At 46.7% G+C, this 18,538-nt stretch overlaps 1 protein-coding gene across 5 annotated transcripts in view; it reads right to left on the bottom strand.

The window, feature by feature from the left end:
* Positions 1 to 18,538, bottom strand: part of Cip4 (formin-binding protein 1-like Cip4) — a 64,728-nt gene that overhangs the window by 14,993 nt on the left and 31,197 nt on the right. For 4 of the 5 annotated variants that reach the window (XM_031993654.2, XM_031993655.2, XM_076372029.1 and 1 more), the window contains exon 2: positions 1,703 to 1,818. The exons of the other annotated variant lie outside the window; for it this stretch is intronic. In XM_031993654.2, coding sequence (XP_031849514.1) covers positions 1,703 to 1,818 — 116 coding nt within the window. The remainder of the gene's footprint in view (positions 1 to 1,702; positions 1,819 to 18,538) is intronic. 5 annotated transcript variants of the gene reach the window in all.

Below are 18,538 nucleotides of genomic sequence, written 5' to 3'. Positions count from 1 at the left end.
ACGGCCCTTTGTGCGCCGCCGACGATCGGGATCCAGATAATCGAGATTTCTATGGACGCGCTCGGAAGTTACGCGGGGATTATTAATTGCGAGCTGATTCGTCGACGATCCTTCTCCAAGACCTTTTCGGTATTAATAGCTGCACGCGTAGCTGATCGATCATCGCGATTCATTACACGGAAGGTGCTTTCAATACGTAACAGAACTCGCGGAAGAAAGCTCGCTAATTTCCGTCAACACACTTCGTCTTCGATTATCGTTCACTAGATACATTTTAATATCTCGTTTGTAAGTTACACCTATACTAGGGCTAGCAGACGAGATTTTAATTTTACGATTATTAACCCTTTGCACTCGGGAGGTGACTCTCAGTCGCCAATTGATTTGACACAGGAAAATTATAGGGTTTGACATTTAATATTAAACTTTGTACAACGCATCGACATGTGAAATATTCGAATAAAACAGCCTCTTCCTCTAAAAAACAATCGTAACATACAAGACAACCGATGTGAAATAAAAATGTTTAAGGCAACTAAGTTGATAGTGTAACGCAAACGTTGCAACGCCAAACAATTCATAATTATTCCTACTTTTCTTTGCTACAAAAGACAAACTCTATGGGGAAACGCTTAAGATTTTCGTGGCGCTTAACGTGTCAAGACGATCGAAACGCGAGCACGGTAACGATCGACGGCAGAGGAGCCGGTCGTTCGCGGACACCCGCTAGAACAAACGTGTGCAACAGTAGACGGCATTCACGGAACAAACAAGGGGGCCCTTTAATACAATATTACCGGGCGCGTCTTGTGTCCGTGAACTCGTGGGGTGCGTGAGACACGCTCGTTATACAGGATGTCCCATTGAAATCGTTAACCTCGGCCACTCGGCCCTTTGTTAATTTATGTAAAAAGAAAAAAGAGAGACGGTGCCGCCGGGGGTGGGGGAAGGCCAAGAACGACCGGTGTCCCGCCGCCATCACGGCCACGATAAATCGGCCGTGGTGGCTGCGCGCCGCGTATACACGGCGGGACAGGTGATCCGATTAACGCGTCGCGTACCGGCTAATTTTCGGAAAACCGAATTATGCGGATGGCAATTTTCAGTGAGGCCAACTTATATCACTGTACATAGAGAAATTCGGATATATTGTTATGTAATATCTTTTAAATAGATAATCGACTCGAATCAAATTTTATATTTTCTCACACTTGATTTGATATAACAGATTTGATATAACATTTGATGTAACAAATATAACAGAATTATACGATCTTATATGTGATATTGAATTTTGCAACATCGATACGTGGAATATTGAAACTAAATAGCTTTCTTATTAACTTAGGGGTTTCTTATTAGTTTCAAAGGATGTTGTCTATATTCTCTTGAAAAGTTAAATGTATCTAGTGAACTTTCGACTGCAACGGGTTAATTTATGACACATTGAATCTATGCCAGAGCCAGTAGTAATATAATTAATATTAGTATTGAAGTGATAAAGATGAAATTTGCGAGAAATTTCGAAGTGAAATGTTACGGAAGGAACGACAGTAATAAATGCTTCGAATCTCAAGAAACGTGGTCTTCTGAATTTTTTAGGGGATCACAAGTAACTCGTTATTCTTCGGTAGATCGAACGTTAATTAACCCCTCGGCAACCGGTGTCGCTTAAATGGCGATTCTCGCGCGAGTTTCTTACCTGAGCTTCGCGGCGTACTCCACTTCGATGGCGCATCGGTCGCGAATAAAATGACCGTACCGTTCGAGGAACTCTATCCCCTTTTGCGTGTGCTGGGATAGATTCTCGAATTGGTCCTGGAACAAAAAGAAACGGGGCAAATTGCTATGGCTGTAGTTTCGTGTTTCCGTTCGACAGGTGATGGATCCTTAAATTGTTAGAGAAAGGAACGAGAAGCTTCGCGGGGCTGCTCTGTAACGCTAGGCTTACGGGCAGTCGCTTGCGCACTGTGTTCTATTATTCCTAGAACATTCATGTTCGACCTATTGCATCACGGAGGTTAATGGTTCAACCGAAATCAACGTAAACATTCGCCGGTATGCGTCGAATCGACGTGATCTATGAATCTAGTGTTAAAATCGTTCAAACGTGTTCGTTAACACCGACTGCGTCACCACTCGGTGACATCATTTTAACGTTAACTTGAACATTCATTTCCTTGATGATGCACCGAACTAAGCTTCATTGGATGCATGAGATACAGAGAAGATAGTAATCATTACAAAGAATCTTAACACTTTTCTTCTCTGTCGCCGGAACTGTTTGCAAAGTTCATTAAAATGTACAAACATAAAATATAAAATTCATTACAACAAACTTAGCTGTTTTTTGGATGCAAATGGCACCGCGTTGGTGTCACCGGACGTGAAAGTGTTAACATCTCAGTTCCTGTTTCATTAAGAAAACTGTTTCGACGAGTGTTAACTTGTCAGTCGAGGTGTTAATTTGATCGTGGCGATCCAATTAGCTCACTCGAACCCTTTCAACACTGACACGTCGCGAATGAACTTTATAAAGCTGAATAATTCAAAGACGACAGTTCGTAGTTCTATCAATTCTATTAATCGTTAGTGAACACGACGCGAAAAAAGGTTAATAATTATCGTGATAATATAAAGACGTTAGAAGGAACCGTAATCACGGGTATAAACGATCAAAGGCGGGCCGTCCGGAGGTTCGTTCACCTATCGTTCCCGAATTCTCCTTTCCTCCGAATCGCGACGGGTTTTAATGGCGTCCTGAAATTTCTCTGGAGAGGGACAAAAAGTTATCGGCCGCGATGCGCCGGGGACATTTCTCCGCGTCGTCTGCCAGCCGGACGGGAGAGAGAGAGGAATTTTTCGCGAGCGGGAAGAGAGACGGCGGACAGACAGACTCTCGGTTGTACGTCTCGCGTTATGTTTCTTGAATTCCGTCCAACCTCGTTCGACGAACGATTCAAAATTATCGCTGTCGGACGTTGCCGTTCGATTTTTATTCGTTCACGGGAAATCTGGAACTGGAGAGTCGCAGAACGCGTACGAACGATACGGAACGTCGAAGAAGTGGCACTTCCCTCGATGTTTATTAAGAGAAACCATTATCCATGGCAGTATTCGTTGAATCGCATTGCCAAAACTTGAACAAGCGTAAAAATCGTCGGTTTAACCCCCTGCAATCGATAGGTGACTCTCGGTCTTGATTTCATATGCTAAATTACGGAATTTTGTATATAATATTGATTCGCGGACGAAGATTCTTCGAAATATATGAAACTTTCAGCAGACGAAGCTGAAGTATACTTGGATTAAATAATAGGATTGCTACTTGAATGATTAAATCATTCCTTTGCCTTAGTATTCTAAATATGAAGATCTGAGCTCTCCAAACGCCGACGTTTGTTCGCAATGCATCGATGAGCAAAATATTGCAATGAAACAGCTTCGTTCCTTAACCCTTTGCACTCGAGAGACTCTCAGTCGCCAGTTGATTTGATACAGCAAAATTAACTTTGGTATTTACCATTAACCCTTGTATACTGCATCGATACGTGAAATATTGAAAAAGATAGCTTTGGTATCTAATCAACGTATGATTTCTTGTTAAAACGTTAAGCGCCATGTCAGCCACTGGTGACATTTCCTCATCAATTACTTTCGAAGAATGTCGTCCGTTTATCAGGCCTCGAACAATCCTATCGACGAATTTTCGAGTGTAAACCGTCGATTACTGAGAATATTCGAATGTTTCACGGAGATCTCGAGAGGAAAACGTTGGTGAAACGTGTAAATCCGTTTGAAACTACGAGGCCAGGCGTTCGGAGCGCAGTTACAGGGGATAGGCCAGCTACCTGGGACAATGAGGGATTTCGCAAGGCGGCCGCCAGGTCGGCAGAAAGATTTCTGGCCGTTTAGCGGCTCCCCACGAAAAGTGAAACTGGACGGTGCCTTTCCGTTGCCGCAACGCGCGCACGCTAACTGCGCGGCGGCCGTGCCCGACGGACAGATAGACTCGGCCTAGGAATATACTGTGCGCTATCTAGCCGGTATTTATCGGTCTTATGAATCGCGGAACGTTACACGCCGCCAGCCTCGGCTCTGGCTCTTCGCCTCTGCCGACCAATTTCCCATTCAGATTTTGACCGAGTCTAGCCGTGAATGGGGCAATCGCGCCGAGCGCTTTTGAATCAGCTGAATCGCGAGGCCGTCTTGCTCGTACATGGTCGCGAACGGATATCGCATCGTTGCCGCGACCTTCCTCGGTTCCTCTCGTTTTCCTTCGGAAACTTACTTTGGACGGTCCGTTTCGAGCATCGAGATGTCCTCGCTCGACCCTTCGTACTCGGAATGCTTTATATCTCCTGATGAGACGCGGACGATATCGGTAACTTAATTTCTTGGGGACTTTCGAGACTCCTCAGTTTTAGGAACGTCGAACTTTCATCAGTAGAGTTAGCAACATACAATGTAATTATTCGCATAAGAGACAGTAGCTCTCAATTTCTTTGCTATGTAGGATTTCGTATGATCTCTGTCTTTACTGAAGATCTAAGAATGAACGTGTTTAACCGTTTGGCTGCTGATCTTTTCGGACATGTGCCAAAACTGTGGCACTAATTGCGCTCTTCGCAATTTTGGCAAATTTTGGCAAAACATAAAAGCACTCAAACGTTTAATAACGCAAGTCAGCAGTGTAAGAATTATGCCACAGAATTGATAACTGTTCCGATTTACTTTTGCTACGAAAGCATCAGTGCAATGCTCTCGAGATTTCCATAGCGCCTAGCGTGTTAAACAGAAGTAGAATCTACGTACCGATCTCTCCGCGTTCAAGTAATTAAATCGTTCGTTTTCAACTCGGTGTTCCAAGACAAGAACACTTGATCTTCCCGAAACGCAGACAGTCGTCCGCAAAGGGTTAAAATTCACAAAAATCGGCTGAATCGCATTGGCTTCCGAGTGATTCAATTCCAAGTGGAAACCGCATGTTATCCCTTACGCGATCGGATAGCCGACAAAGATCGGTCCTTCGTCGGAAACCCGGTGATTCTCCACCCTCCCAGTCACGGGAACCGGCGCACCACCCGATCCAGATCGTCGTGGTTCCAGCGGCCAGAGATTGGTTCATGGGGTCTCGGGTGACCGAGGCTTCGCCGACGGTTGATGCACCCCGCGATCAATCGTGGAAGCCCGATTGATTCGCGGCGGGGGTGGAGGCGCGTGTACGGTTACCCGGGCAGCCCTCGATACCTGCGACACCCGGTTCCTCGAGCGACGCCAGCGGAGATCGAGGTTCTCCCCATGGGAACAACGACACTCTCTCGGCCGTTACGCCGCCGTGGAATGCGAGTTTTATCGTTCAAGGACGACACCGTCTTTTCAAACGTTCGTGCGACGCTGCGACTTAACACGTCGCGTACGAGAAATCTCGATTTTATGTAAAGACACTTAGCTATGCGACATCGCTAATTACCACAGCATTGAGAAAAACATAAAATTTGATTCGAGTTGATTGTCTATTTAAAATATATTATATAATAATGTGATATCTGAATTTTTCTATGTATAGTGATAACTACAAGTTGATCTCAGTGAAAGTTGCAATCCGCACAATTCAGTTTTCTGAAAATTAACCGGTACGCAATGTGTTGACAGCTTTCCGCTACCAGCGTCCGTTTCGGTGACGATCGTCTCAAATGTAATACTTTATTCGAGCGAAGTAAGTCTTGTAAACAGAGTATTGAAAGAATTAAATTAATACAAGTCATTCAGTTCCTAAATATAAAACCGTATCTTATAACTTTGAGTGATAATAGAATATGGGATTGCAGCCGTCACTAATGTGTGACGCTGATAGCGAACACGTTGACCCGTTCCGGGCGAATTGCGAATTGGGGGATAGGTGTAGGATAGTAGTCTTTGCATTTCAAAAGTTTTCGTATTCCAGAAGTCTTTGCATTTGACAGGTGACTCTCTGATGCAGCGTGAAGTTTGGAATATAATACTAAGCTTCGTACGATGAATCGATGTGTTAGAAGTTTGTACAAACGGAAACTGTTAGAGGTTTCGAGCTGAGAATGATCTTTCCAAGGTAAATCTGAAGAATTCTGGCTCCTAGAGGCCGTCTTAACCTTCTGCGCTGGGAAGCGCGTCGAGTTTTTGCTGTAAAACTGCCAATTACGTGCTATACGCATCGATAGTCTTGTTTCGAAACCTATCAGTCTGTACAAACCGATTAATAAATCAAATTAGCGTACATATCGTGACACAGGTGAAAACGAAGTTGTACAAGATTCTGTCAAATCGTTGAATTTCCAGCGCGAGGTTAACACTAGAACTACTGTGCCAGTTAAAATGACTGGTTTCGATTCTTTTGTTCAGCAATTCTTGATATCTTCGAAGCACTGAATATTCGAAATGATTTTGATAAATAGCTTCATTCGAGTACTATAACGAATGTCCGAAGAAACTGAAAAATAATCTACTATTACAATTTTTATAGGATTTGCATATTAATCGCATTAAATGCTCGGCAGTTCTAGTGTTAAGGAAATCCTGATCTCGAACGGGTTAAGGAATCGGGCTCCTCGCAGCGTTTCGCTCGAATCCGTGACCAGAGATAGCGACAGAGGGAAAAAGACAGCACCAACGACAGAGAGAAAGAAAGAACCAACGAGAGACAAGTCGATCGAGTCTCGCCTGGGCTGGCATTCGAAACGCGTTACTTTCATTTCCAACAAGTAGCCATTCAAGGGCCACGAGCCTGATTGTGGGAGCCAGCAGATGCGTGTGTCCCTGGCTTCGGATCCCCCCGTACGGTCTCGCCTTACCGGAGCGGTTCCCGTCTAGCCAGGTGCAAACGAAACGCAGGGGGGGGGGGGGAGGGAAGGAGGGAAGGGAAGAAGGAGGGAAAAGAAGGAAAAACGAGGAACGATCGAGATCCCGTGAAGTATCGATGTCACGCGACCAGGATACGCGGCGAGCCCTACACCGGCGGACGCATTAAAGTAATTGGAGTTTAATTAGAAACGCGAGAAAAGGCCCGGCCGCGAGTCACCGAGGGCCACCCGCGTGCCGCTCCGAATTCACTCTAATTACGATAACGCGGAAAGGCGCAGGGAGCGGCCGCGACGCGACGAACGCCGGCACGCACGTCTCGCTTCCACGCGCGGACGATACCGTTATTTAATTATCGGCCGCGCGGCGATTTATTACGACAGGGAGAACGACGGGGAGTGACGGACGCGAGGGAAACGGGAGAATTATGATCGATGTAACGGACGCATAAAACAGAAGTTCAAGCGAAACGCGATACGAGGGCTCGCGCGCGCCTCGAGATCCGGACGAGCGTTATCAGCGCCGGGTTTACGCGCGTAGAGTTCCGCGAACGTCCCCGCGCGAATCTCCGCGTCGATTTTCATCGATGCAATTAGAAGTGTGTACTCTGCCGAGGGGCGACGGAACGGTGAACGCTCGTAAACCTGATACCGATCGCAGCCTCGGTAAACGGTGTCAGAGTACAACGTCCACGAGCGTCGCGCCGTCGTTGAAATTGAACGTTGATCGTTGGAACGACGGTTCGAGAGCAGGTGTCGCGTACTGTAGTTTATTCCGGAACGCCGTCCGAAGTTTCCCAAGTGCGCGACCGGCTCGGCGAACGATGACTAACCGAGGGAACGGGACGACGAAAGGACACGGCTGGCGAACGATCGCCGATCTCGGTGCCGGGCGAGCGAGCGGGCGTCGGTGATTTCGCGACATTGATCCGCGTCAACCTCGTTTTGCCGTCGCAAATGGAAAATAATCGGTGCGCGGGCAACGATACGCGACGGAAAACATGATACCCCGGCGGTGTACGCGTACGCAGGCGATACGATCCTCGCCGCGTACACCGATACACGGGTCTGAATTAGATATCGACAGCGTTCGCGCGACACCGATCACGGATCCACGGGACCGTTTCCACGGGAACGCGATTCCGTTCCTTTTTTTCTCTCTCTCTCTCCCTCTCCCCTCGTCGCCGGGTGACTTTCTCGTTGCGATAACCGAGCAATTTGCAATTGAATAACGGGGAACCGGTAGCGGGCGAACGCGGCTTCGACTTTCGAACGACGCCGGCCAACAGGAAGCCCTGCTTCGCACGTTTTTCTTCTGCTCGGTGACAAAAGTCTGGCTTTTTGTAGATATCTAACTGTTGGCAATGATCGGTAGTAACGCGATACTGATAGGCGTGTCTTAAGACGTTAAGCGCCGCGAAAATCTTAAGCGTTTTCCCATAGAGTTCGTCTTTTGTAGCAAAGGAAAGTATTCCTTTGTCTTGGTATTCCAAAGATCTGATCTCTCCAAACGACGACGTTCGTCGCGCAATGCATCGATGAGCGAAATATTGCAACGAAACAGCTTCGTTCCTTAACCCTTTGCACTCTTCCATAATTCCCAAGTATCTCGAAACGTGAATTTCCTCGATGTTCCTTTTTCAGGCCGAACCGCGTCGACCGATTCGTAGAAGAAAGAAGGCGCGTTGCTTTCGCGAGGCAGTCACTTTGTCCCCCTATCCCTGTCCCTCGTCGCGCGGCCCGATTTTATTTTCACGCTGAACTAATTACTCGAGCGGCGTTTTATCGGAGAAAATACGGATATTACGTGAAACGCGGGGCTGGTTCGCCGCCGCGGTACGCGAGAGGTTGCCGTCCCGATTCAGAGATAGCCGGGGCGAGCGAACAGGTTCGGACCAGACTTATCCGGATGCTCGGGGCCGCGGTTTTTCCTCTCGAATGAAATACACCGGCGATTAGGCAGCGGACAAACAAATTCTCGAGCCGCGCGAGCGCGTGGAAATCGCGACGAGCGGAGAACACGGGCCTGTTAAGATACGATACGATCGTCCTCGGGATCGGCCGCCGTTGCTCGAAGACGATCTTAGCTTGTCGTTCGCGCCGCGTTAATTGCTCCTCGACGATTCCGCGTTTCCCCCTTTCGCTCCGCCGCCTGCACGTTAGCACCGTATCGATTTTAATTATCTCGAGCATCTGTCCGCCGGGAGATAGCCGGTGCCGAAGCCTTTTTATAGATCGTTCGTCCTGCTAATATGTGGATTTACGATTATAGAACTCGCCCGTTTAGCGGCTCAAGTGTCCGTAAATCAGCTGGCCTGCGAGGACCGATTCTGTCACGGTGCTTCGCGCTTTAAGGATCGTCGAATCGGCTGGGAATCGGTTTCGCGATTCACCAGTGTTCTGCGTTCGTTCCGAAGAATGCGCTCTCGGAGAACCGTATTCCTGGAAACGGTGCGGACGGTTCAGAGGTTAACCTTTGTACTCCGAACATTTCAAATGCCTTAATAGTTCATTTCTATAGAGAAACGTTCGAGAACCGAAAATTTCGTTTTGAGAAAGGAAAACCCTATGGTTCCCTTGATGATCGATGTAATTTGTTATTAATACTATATTTACAAAATCCGGCAATCCGGATATTGAACGTTGGAAACATCATTTAGCATTTCAAGACTTCGACTCGCGATGATGCATTGTAGCACTAGCTTTGAAGCCACAATTGTCACGATCTATGTAAACGAACATGCGTAGAATCAATAGACCATAGAATAAACGTTCGTAATTCTATCGTTAATAATTCATTGAAAACAAGAGAACATTCCAGTTATTCTACAACCACCTTTTCCAAGGTAGAATCATTAATCCCTTGGCGTACTTCAAGTGGAAATTTTATTTGAAGACAGTACTGAATACAGTAATGAATAACGTCGATTGTTAGTCTAGAAATCTTCATCGCGAGTCTCACTCGTTATTGTACGGCAAGGGGTTAACAGAGGAATAATATATAATTCACCTTCGAACAACTCGAATAAGATTGATCGTCGAATTCCATGTAGAATCTCGACGAGTCCCATATTGTAGGGCAAGGGGTTAAGCAAAGTTCGGAATTATTTTAGGGGTAGTCCTTTTCTCGATTGAAAAAGGCTCGCCATTGTCGGCGGGGGGTGTTCGATTATCAGTCGGCGGCGCGCGGAGTGGAATTATAGGCTATTATCTGGAATCGATTTCCAGGGAGTCCCGGTGAATCGCGCTAGCGAGCGAGCGAGCGAGTTTCCCCCTCGGGCAACGGAGCCAACCCCAACACGCGCGCGTTTTCTGTGTCCGGAGCGGAGGCGCAGGTCGATAGATGGGAAAACGCACCGCGCCGCCCTATGACTCACCCTGGCCCGACCTTTTTCAAAGAGGTGCACTTGCACGCCGACCTAACCTTGCCTCGGCGGGCTCTATTCAGGTCGGTTAGGCGGCGTGCTCCCAGGAGATGAGTTTCGGCCTCCATTATGCGCGCCGCGCGCCGGCAGGTAGATACCCTTGTCCTCGGCGCGCACCTGCCGGACACGACGCTACACGCTTTCCTCTCGCTTTTACCTTGGACTCGAGACCTTCCGGACTTTCCTCCGAGAATCTTTGGAGACCGGGAATCCGGAAGCGTGTCGAGGCCAGTTCGCGAGCCGAGGTGACTAACAACTGCCGAGCACTTGAACCGATTCTTTAACACGATTTTTGTTCCAAAATGGCTGAGACCAGTTGCATTAGGGATACTGGGTTTTATCAAATATGTCACTCTATACGAAGTTACTAATAAACAAAGTTAGTATACATATCCACGTGAAATAGGTAGAAACGAGATACGAGCAAGATTTCGTCTAGACTAAGTTAAATCCCGGCGCAGGAGATTAAAGGAGCTTGCATTAGTCTCATTGGTCTTATCGGTAATTGTACCGGGAAAAATCAGGAATGGGTGTGCTAATGGTTCACCGAGTCTCAGCGATAACGATTCACTTGTTCAAGTAAAACGACCAATCGGTTTAATACACACCTCGCGCCGGCAATCGCAGCGAAGCCGTTAATTGAGAAGCTCGACGCGTTCACCTTGTTCCTCCTAAATTCTCCCCACGAATCAGTCACCGAATCGCTACATCCGAACGAAACGAGGTCTAACGATCAACGATGGTATCGCTGCGGAGAGAGTAATTATCGGTGCGTCATTCCGCCGTTGATAAAGCAATCCGGCGAGTGATTCACTGTCCTTAATCATCGTGGCCCCATAACATCGAGTCGGGCACGCGAGTCGAATCGCGCCCGCACCGGGCAACCGATTCGACGATGAACTTGCAACCAGCGAGGCCGAACGTCGCGGCGATCGCGAGCTTCCATGCGCAATGGCGGCGGAGCCGCTCTTCGATCGACCAAAAAATTCCTTTCCTCCGGGAAAATTCCGTCACGAGCCGAGAGCGAAGGGAGAGAGAAAGAAAAATCATTCCGTGGAGAGCGGAGCCCGCGCCCTTAATTAATTCGACGAGGACCGCGGAAAAGCGGCGGTTGTTCGGAGAGAAGGCGGAGGCCGGCGACCGGGAAAACCGGGCAAGACGAGAGCCGGAGAGAGAAAGAGAGAGAAAGGGAGAGAAAGGGAGAGAGAGAGAGGCTACCGAGGAAAATCAATATCCCGGTCCCGGATATGCACTATCACGCGGGAAGCCGGCGCGAGACGCTTATCGCCGGCCAGGAAAACAGTTTCGAAATAAGAGACGCGTAGACTGTCGAACGACGCGAGCCAATGGACGTCGACGGAAGATTCTCGAGCTAAGCGTGGCAATTTCTCGGCACGTACGCGGATATAATATCACATAATACGGTTATTACGCGGAGAAATTGCCCGGCTGCCAGCTAAATCGCCACTCGCGCTCGATCGAGTAGCTATAGCAACACCTGTTTTGACACTGTCGTTGTCGACTGAGTCATCGTATTGAGTTCTCGTTTGTTAAACCTCTGTAACCTTTGCGCGAAGATCTTTTGCCTCGCGACTTCGCTTGTCAGTGTTGTTGTTGGAAGGTATAGACTTGGTTCTCTGTATTAGGCGTCTTAGAGAATTCTAGCGAAATTGCTCTAATTTTCATCTGATTCCCTCTGATTCTGGATCGGAGGAACTATAAGGGAAACGCTAGCATTGCATAAGATGTATGATAGTTCGAACAGACTTGACTTGCTTCTGCTAGCTTGGCATTAGCGATAATTCAACGGAAAGTCCTTCTTTTTGCAGCTTCTCGAGATGTTTCAGCTAGAAGTAGCTTAAGAAACATGAATTTCCTCAATTGTCACCTATGTGACTCATCTGTCGCGTTTGTTTAGGTCAAAGATGTATGAACATTAAGCATTTTTGCTTCTGCTAGCTTGGCATTAGTAATAATTCAACGGAAAGTCCTTCTTATTGTAGCTTCTAGAGATGTCTCAGCTAGAAGTAGCTTAAAAAACACGAATTTTCCCAATTGTCAGCTATCTCGCTCATCTATCGCGCGTTTTCCTCGTCGTCCGCCGCCTCGTCTCGTCGGACAGATCGCAGAGCCGGGACAACGCGTTCAGCCCCGTGGACAACGCTCGCAGTGGGCGTGCGGGTGTGCGTTATGAGTCACGGAATCGCGTTGGGGTGGTTTTCGCGTACACCCTAACCACGGGCCGCGCGGCGCCCTATCGATCCTGCGTTTCTCTCTGTGCACGGGTCTCGCACGCGACTTCAAAGCGGAACAGAGAGGGCCGCGAGACGGGGCGACGAGCAGACGCCGGGAGAGCCGAGGAACGGAACGGGAAATTCACGTGTTCGGGTATCGAATGAAAATGCAGACGATGTCGATGCATCGTCCCAACCGAAATACAATTGTTTCGCCGATCACTTTCCGGCGAATCAACGGTCAACGATCTGCTCGTTGTTTCGTTCCGTTTATGGACGTTGCTGATGATTAATTTAACCCTTTGCACTCGAAAGTTTTTTACCAGAAACATTCAAGATTTTCCGACGAGATACAGACGACGTTGTTTGAACCTAGTCTAATGATAATTCACAGGTAAATTAAGCGACAAAGATATTTTACTTAAATATCTCACATATCAATACAAAGTTTAATTTGAAGTGCTAAATATTTAACTTCATAGTGCAAAGGGTTAACGAATATCGTGGTTTTGGAACAGTAAGAATTGAACGCGAGATTAAAACGTTTCGAAATAGTCTTATTGGTTAGCAGGAAAGAAAAATTGAGGTAATTAATGTTTCGGTTACTGGAATGATTAGATAACATGTTCAGAAGCTACAGAAAGAAACGCTTTCTCAACTATTAAAAATAAGTAAATTCTTGAATAACTAAAAGGAATATTTACTCCATTAAGATTGACGAGAAAATAAGAAATCGACTTAACCGTATTTGAGCGACTCAAATAACGGTTCTGCGTGTTCCGACGAAACGCGGCGCAACGACCGCCAATCGTTCGATACTCTTTAAATATTGACAGCCGCCGATCTCGAGTATCGCCGAGACGGGGCGCGGCCGACAGTAACGCGGGTAAACGTATTTCGGAGGACGTTGAACGCACAATGAAATCCGCCGGCTAATTTCTATCGACAAAGGAGCAACTTTCGGCGTCGCCGAGGAACTTCCTTTGGCTCCTTCGTCCACCGAACCGAAGTATTGGCCGATGCACCTGTCGATAACATCGAAAAGTTCCCTTTGTTTCCCGACTACGAGACTTTTGTGTCGCCGGTCTCGTTGCGATCTTGAACAGCGAACTGCTGGAAGATCGGATGTTCGATGGTATACGAGACACTGCGTGGGAGTGGAGTGTAGGTTAATGAGGAGACAATAAACACAATTCACACCCACGTTCTGCGCTCGCGGAAGTATCAGAATCTGGTGTTTACTCGTATTCTTTATACAGCGCGGTTGTACGATGTACTTCTCGTAGTGTCGGCGGTACGCTGCTCCAGTTAACACATCGCGTGCGGGCCATTTTGTTCGTTTCAACTTATATCAGTTTCATTCAATTCATTTATCTATTATTCAACGTATTTTCGAGAGTTTCCATTACAAGTAGAAATACTTTCAAGCATACAGAAAAACTGTCTACATTTACCAAAAATGTTAACGAAGTTATGCAAGTATTTATCTAATACTACTCGACGGTACATGGAAATAGTACTCTTACGTTTCTCGCATAGAATGTGTTAATAATGGAACCTCGAGATACCGTTTTTCTACTGTTTCAATTGAAAGTCGGATGTCGAAAAATGCTTAACCCTTTGAATGCTGAACACTCCCATCCGAAACGTTCCGTGCGAACGGAATGTTCTTTTGCTGATCTGAAGATCGATGGATTATATTAATTTATATAATTGAATTGTTCTTCGGTTTCACCAAATTGAATAATGCTAAGAAACACGCATAATCTCATATGCTTATAATTATCGCTACGACACGCATGAGATTGGAACGATCGAAAAAGGCATATACGCGCCTATAGTCTGTAGCGATGACTTTCGTCGGACGCGTATATGCGTCCACAGCACTCAACGTGTTAAATGCCATCCGCCGCGTTCCAAGACAGAGGCGGACGGACAAATCAATCAAAAACGTGGCGACGAAGTCACTGGATGAAAATCGACGTAAACATTCGAACGATCCTAAAATTCGGTGCGCGTTGGATCGACACTGGCGAAGCCGGTGTTAAAGTTTCGAGACTCATTCGCGCGAGGCGAAGGTGCAACGATCCGAGGCTTCACGTGTCCGCTAACGAGCCTGCACAGAGCAGCGCGAGAAAGCACGTCGCGCGGCTGCGTTTAATAAGCAGACGAAACGTTGAACCCGAGCCGCGCGTGCACGAGCACGTCCAGCCTAGAATTTCTTTAATGCTTATGCAATTTTTAGGAGCACCGGCGTACACACTCGACGGAGTTCTAAGAAGCTCTCGGAAGATCACGCGGATGATTAACTCGCGAGGATTGTTTAACCCTTTGCGGACGGACGTCGACGTTACAGGGAGATAGAATTTTCATAGCCGGAGCAAGTAACAAATGATTTAGTTATTGAAACAGCAAGGGATTACTGTAGTTCCCTTTTTTTTCATTGTTTAAGCGATCGATGATCGATTGATTAAACAGTAAACTAATGAAAATAAAATATATATTGATTAAATAGTAAACTAATAAACTAACTAACTCTCAGTCAATTGATTTGACACAGCAAAAGTATAGAGTTTGACATTTACCTCTTTGCACTCGAGAATATTTTTCTCAATAAATATTCATTATCTTTTGACGAAATGTCAAGGATATTTTTTGCAAACATAAAGAGACACCTTGCATAAATTAAGTGACAGCGCTATTTTATCTCCATGTTCCACGTGTTCGTACACTGTATAAAATTTACTATTGAATTTTCAATTTTACAATTTCCCTGGGTCATCGAAGGGTTAATATTAAACTTTACACAATGCATCGATATGTAAAACATTAAAATAAAACAGCCTCTTTCCTTAATTTACGTGCGATTTCTCGTTCAGTCAGTTCGAAAGAATGTCGTCGGTATTCGATTAAAAAATGTCGAGTATTTCTAAAAAACTCCTGGAGTGCAAAGGGTTAAAGTGTGCAGATTCTGCAGATTCTGCCAAATTAGATACTGACTGCTTGAACCGTAGAGAGAGGAGACTATGCACTGATTTCTTGCTTTGAGCAGTTCGATCATTTGTTCGCCACGCGGTAATTAAATTGACGGGCTCCGTGAATCGGTGTGAAGCTCGCAGCGATTCGCCGAATCGAAGTATCGAAATTACAAGTGGTCTGGGCTGGTCCTCTCGGCTTTTCGATACCGAGCGCGGGTGCTCAGACGCGAAGCTCGAAATTCAAAAGCCACCCTCGTAACCTTTCGCGAGCCCTTCGTTCCCTTCGCGATACTTAAACGCCGGGCCACTCCAGCGAATTCCGCTATGAACAACAGCGAAATCTGCAATGCAGGTTCGAGAGGATCGCTCGGAGAGAGATACTGTTCATTATGAACTAGTTGTCGCGTTGCGAACCCTATTTTATGGCCTCCAAAATGAAACGCCGAATCTGAATAATTGCCTATAACAGCAGTAACCATTCGAGAACCATCGTATAATGAAATTTGTCTTTCCCATCCCTCTGTGCCGGATGTTTTAGAAGTTACTCGTCGACCCTGTTTATGACTGTTTCGATGACCATCGGGATTGCACAAATTCTGTACTTTTGGTCCCCGTACTACCCCTTCTTGTAGGGGCTGCTTTCCCACCTCACAATTTTCCTAACGAATCAACGTTTCGTAGTGATTGTACACGCCCAACAAAAATGTATAAATATCGACGAGAATTTGCAGATCTAACAATTTCGAGCGGACAAGCAAATAAAGAGTATATAACATATTTCGAGCCACTACGTTGATTTCCACAAGTGAATACAGTCCGCTGAACGAAACTAAAAAATTCGCACAAAGTTAATTCGGCGTGCGACGTACTAATTTAACCGCCGAACATCGTCGGAAAACGCGTACACACACTAGTTGTTATTAATATTCATTGCGAGGCGGTTTATCAGAATAAAATGACCTGGATCCAGGCTTCCCTCGTGATCCCCGTCAACCGGACAGCCGATCCCGGCGCTCTCGACGGTTTTAATGCATCCTCGCTAACCGTTCGCCTCCGCCGAAGACGAATCGCCGTGCTTGCCGGTGATTTACGACTCACCCTTGATCTCCTAATTAAACGGCGCGCGGTCAATGGATTTAACGCGTGTTCCGGGGCTTATCTCGGGTTCCGCGAAATCCTACGGTCGATCCGATCGCTGCGTGCCAGCGATCGATCATCGTCGCGGCTGCTCTCTCGAAGGAACGAGCCACGTTAACTGTTCAACGTTGGATCGTTTCAACGCGAGTCGGGACTCGAATGTTGTCGTTATCAAGAAACCCCGGCGATTCGATCCAGAACACGAATGTTCACTTTCGACGAACATTTTCGCTGTCGATTTTCGATTCCGACGTTATTCCATATTGCACCGTTGTTCGATGCTACAAGGGTGAAATTCCCAGCACAGACATTTTCTGAATAAACCTGAATAACTCGAGAAGTATGAGTGATACACAAAAATGCTTCAGACAAAATTTGTAAGTCATAGAGCTAAATCTATGGTGGTTACGTGTTTTTTTACGTTACGGGGATATTATGAAGTTTACTTTACATTGCCAGCCGCTGTCACGTACGCGTGGCTTATTTCTCCAACAATGATGCTTCGTATCGACATATCATTACAGCTGACTATGTTGCGAACAATTGCGTAAATATCACCGTTGGCGAGTAGTAGAACCTGCGTGAATCTGGCAGCGTAATGGCGATGTGAGAAATGAGCGGCCGCAGTGTTAATAACAAAGGATACGCTTCGATTCCAACGTTAGACGAACAGAGAAACAGAATCGATCGGCACAAAATTATCTTCGAAATGAAACGAAACCTCCAATTATACGCGTGGTTATGCGAGTAGTCGAATTTCGGGGTTGTTCGCAAGCGACCACGCCGCCGCGCACCCCAACAGGAAGAATAGATCCGCGGCGCGATACCCGAATACCCGCGAATCCCCGGGAACGTTGGCCCAGGTCGGGGTAGGAGCGCGTACGCTAACGGAGAACGACTGGTAAACTTGTCCTCCGCGGTGAGAGGCGAGCGAGACGGCGACAGGGGCGGCTTACCGAACAAAGGGACCCCAATCGCGTCGTTCTCGTTCGCCGGCGAGACGCGAACGGTGACTCGCCGAGTGACCAACGCGGAGCGCAGCTATTAAAATTTATCGAGTCGCGCATTCGAGCGCTGCGAGCAGCTTCTGCCGGAGCTAATTGAATATCTCGCACAGATTGATAGACCGAGCGGATTTTCGAGCGAGAATTCTAATTGGCACCTACTCGCTCCGTGGTTTTTAGTCGTCCCTCGAGCGCGAAGGGTTCGGATCGCTCCGAGCGGATAAATCGCGGGATCGAAACGGCAAATGAACGCAAGAAGGCGAACGCTTCGGGGAGAGAAGCGGGAGATTACGTCGGGAAGCGGGTCCGGTTGTCGGTCAAGGCTTCTGCTCCCCGAAGTCGCAAAAACGAACGCAAGAAACACCGTCTAATGAATCCGAGGCAAGTTTAACCCATTCGCGGCCAATTACGAATACACTCTCGGCGAGCGTTTAGCATCGGCAACGCGAGTGGCTTCGTTCTACGTGCGTTCACCCTTGGAAGATTCTTTGAAATGTACGAGACCTTCGGCAGATGAAGCTACATTGAATGTTGATCTTTTAAACAGTAGAATCTTAAGTAAACCTTACCGATCTCTTGTTGTTTGAGTAATTATATCATTTGCTTACGACTTAGTATTCCAAATACGAACATTTGATTAATTCAAATTGATTTTCCACTCGGTTTACGCATTGCTACATCGATCTCTAACAATTTACCAGAGAAACATCCGTCATCTTAACAATCGCTAAAAAAGACATCAAGCAGCAATCATTTCCGACTGGTAGTTTCAGTGTCAAAAGCATCATTAAGCTTCCCATTTATACCAAATTCTCGTTCCCGGTGGTTACATTAATCCCTTGGCGTACTATTTGCTATCGTTACTAAGCTCGTGTAATATTTCACTATCGACAATTTGTAATACAACAGAATTTTCCATTCAGG

The sequence above is a fragment of the Nomia melanderi genome, chromosome 11 (assembly GCF_051020985.1).
Source record: "Nomia melanderi isolate GNS246 chromosome 11, iyNomMela1, whole genome shotgun sequence".
Classification (NCBI taxonomy): domain Eukaryota; kingdom Metazoa; phylum Arthropoda; class Insecta; order Hymenoptera; family Halictidae; genus Nomia; species Nomia melanderi.
Note: the sequence above shows the minus strand (reverse complement) of the source record. Positions and strands in the feature narration are given on the sequence as shown.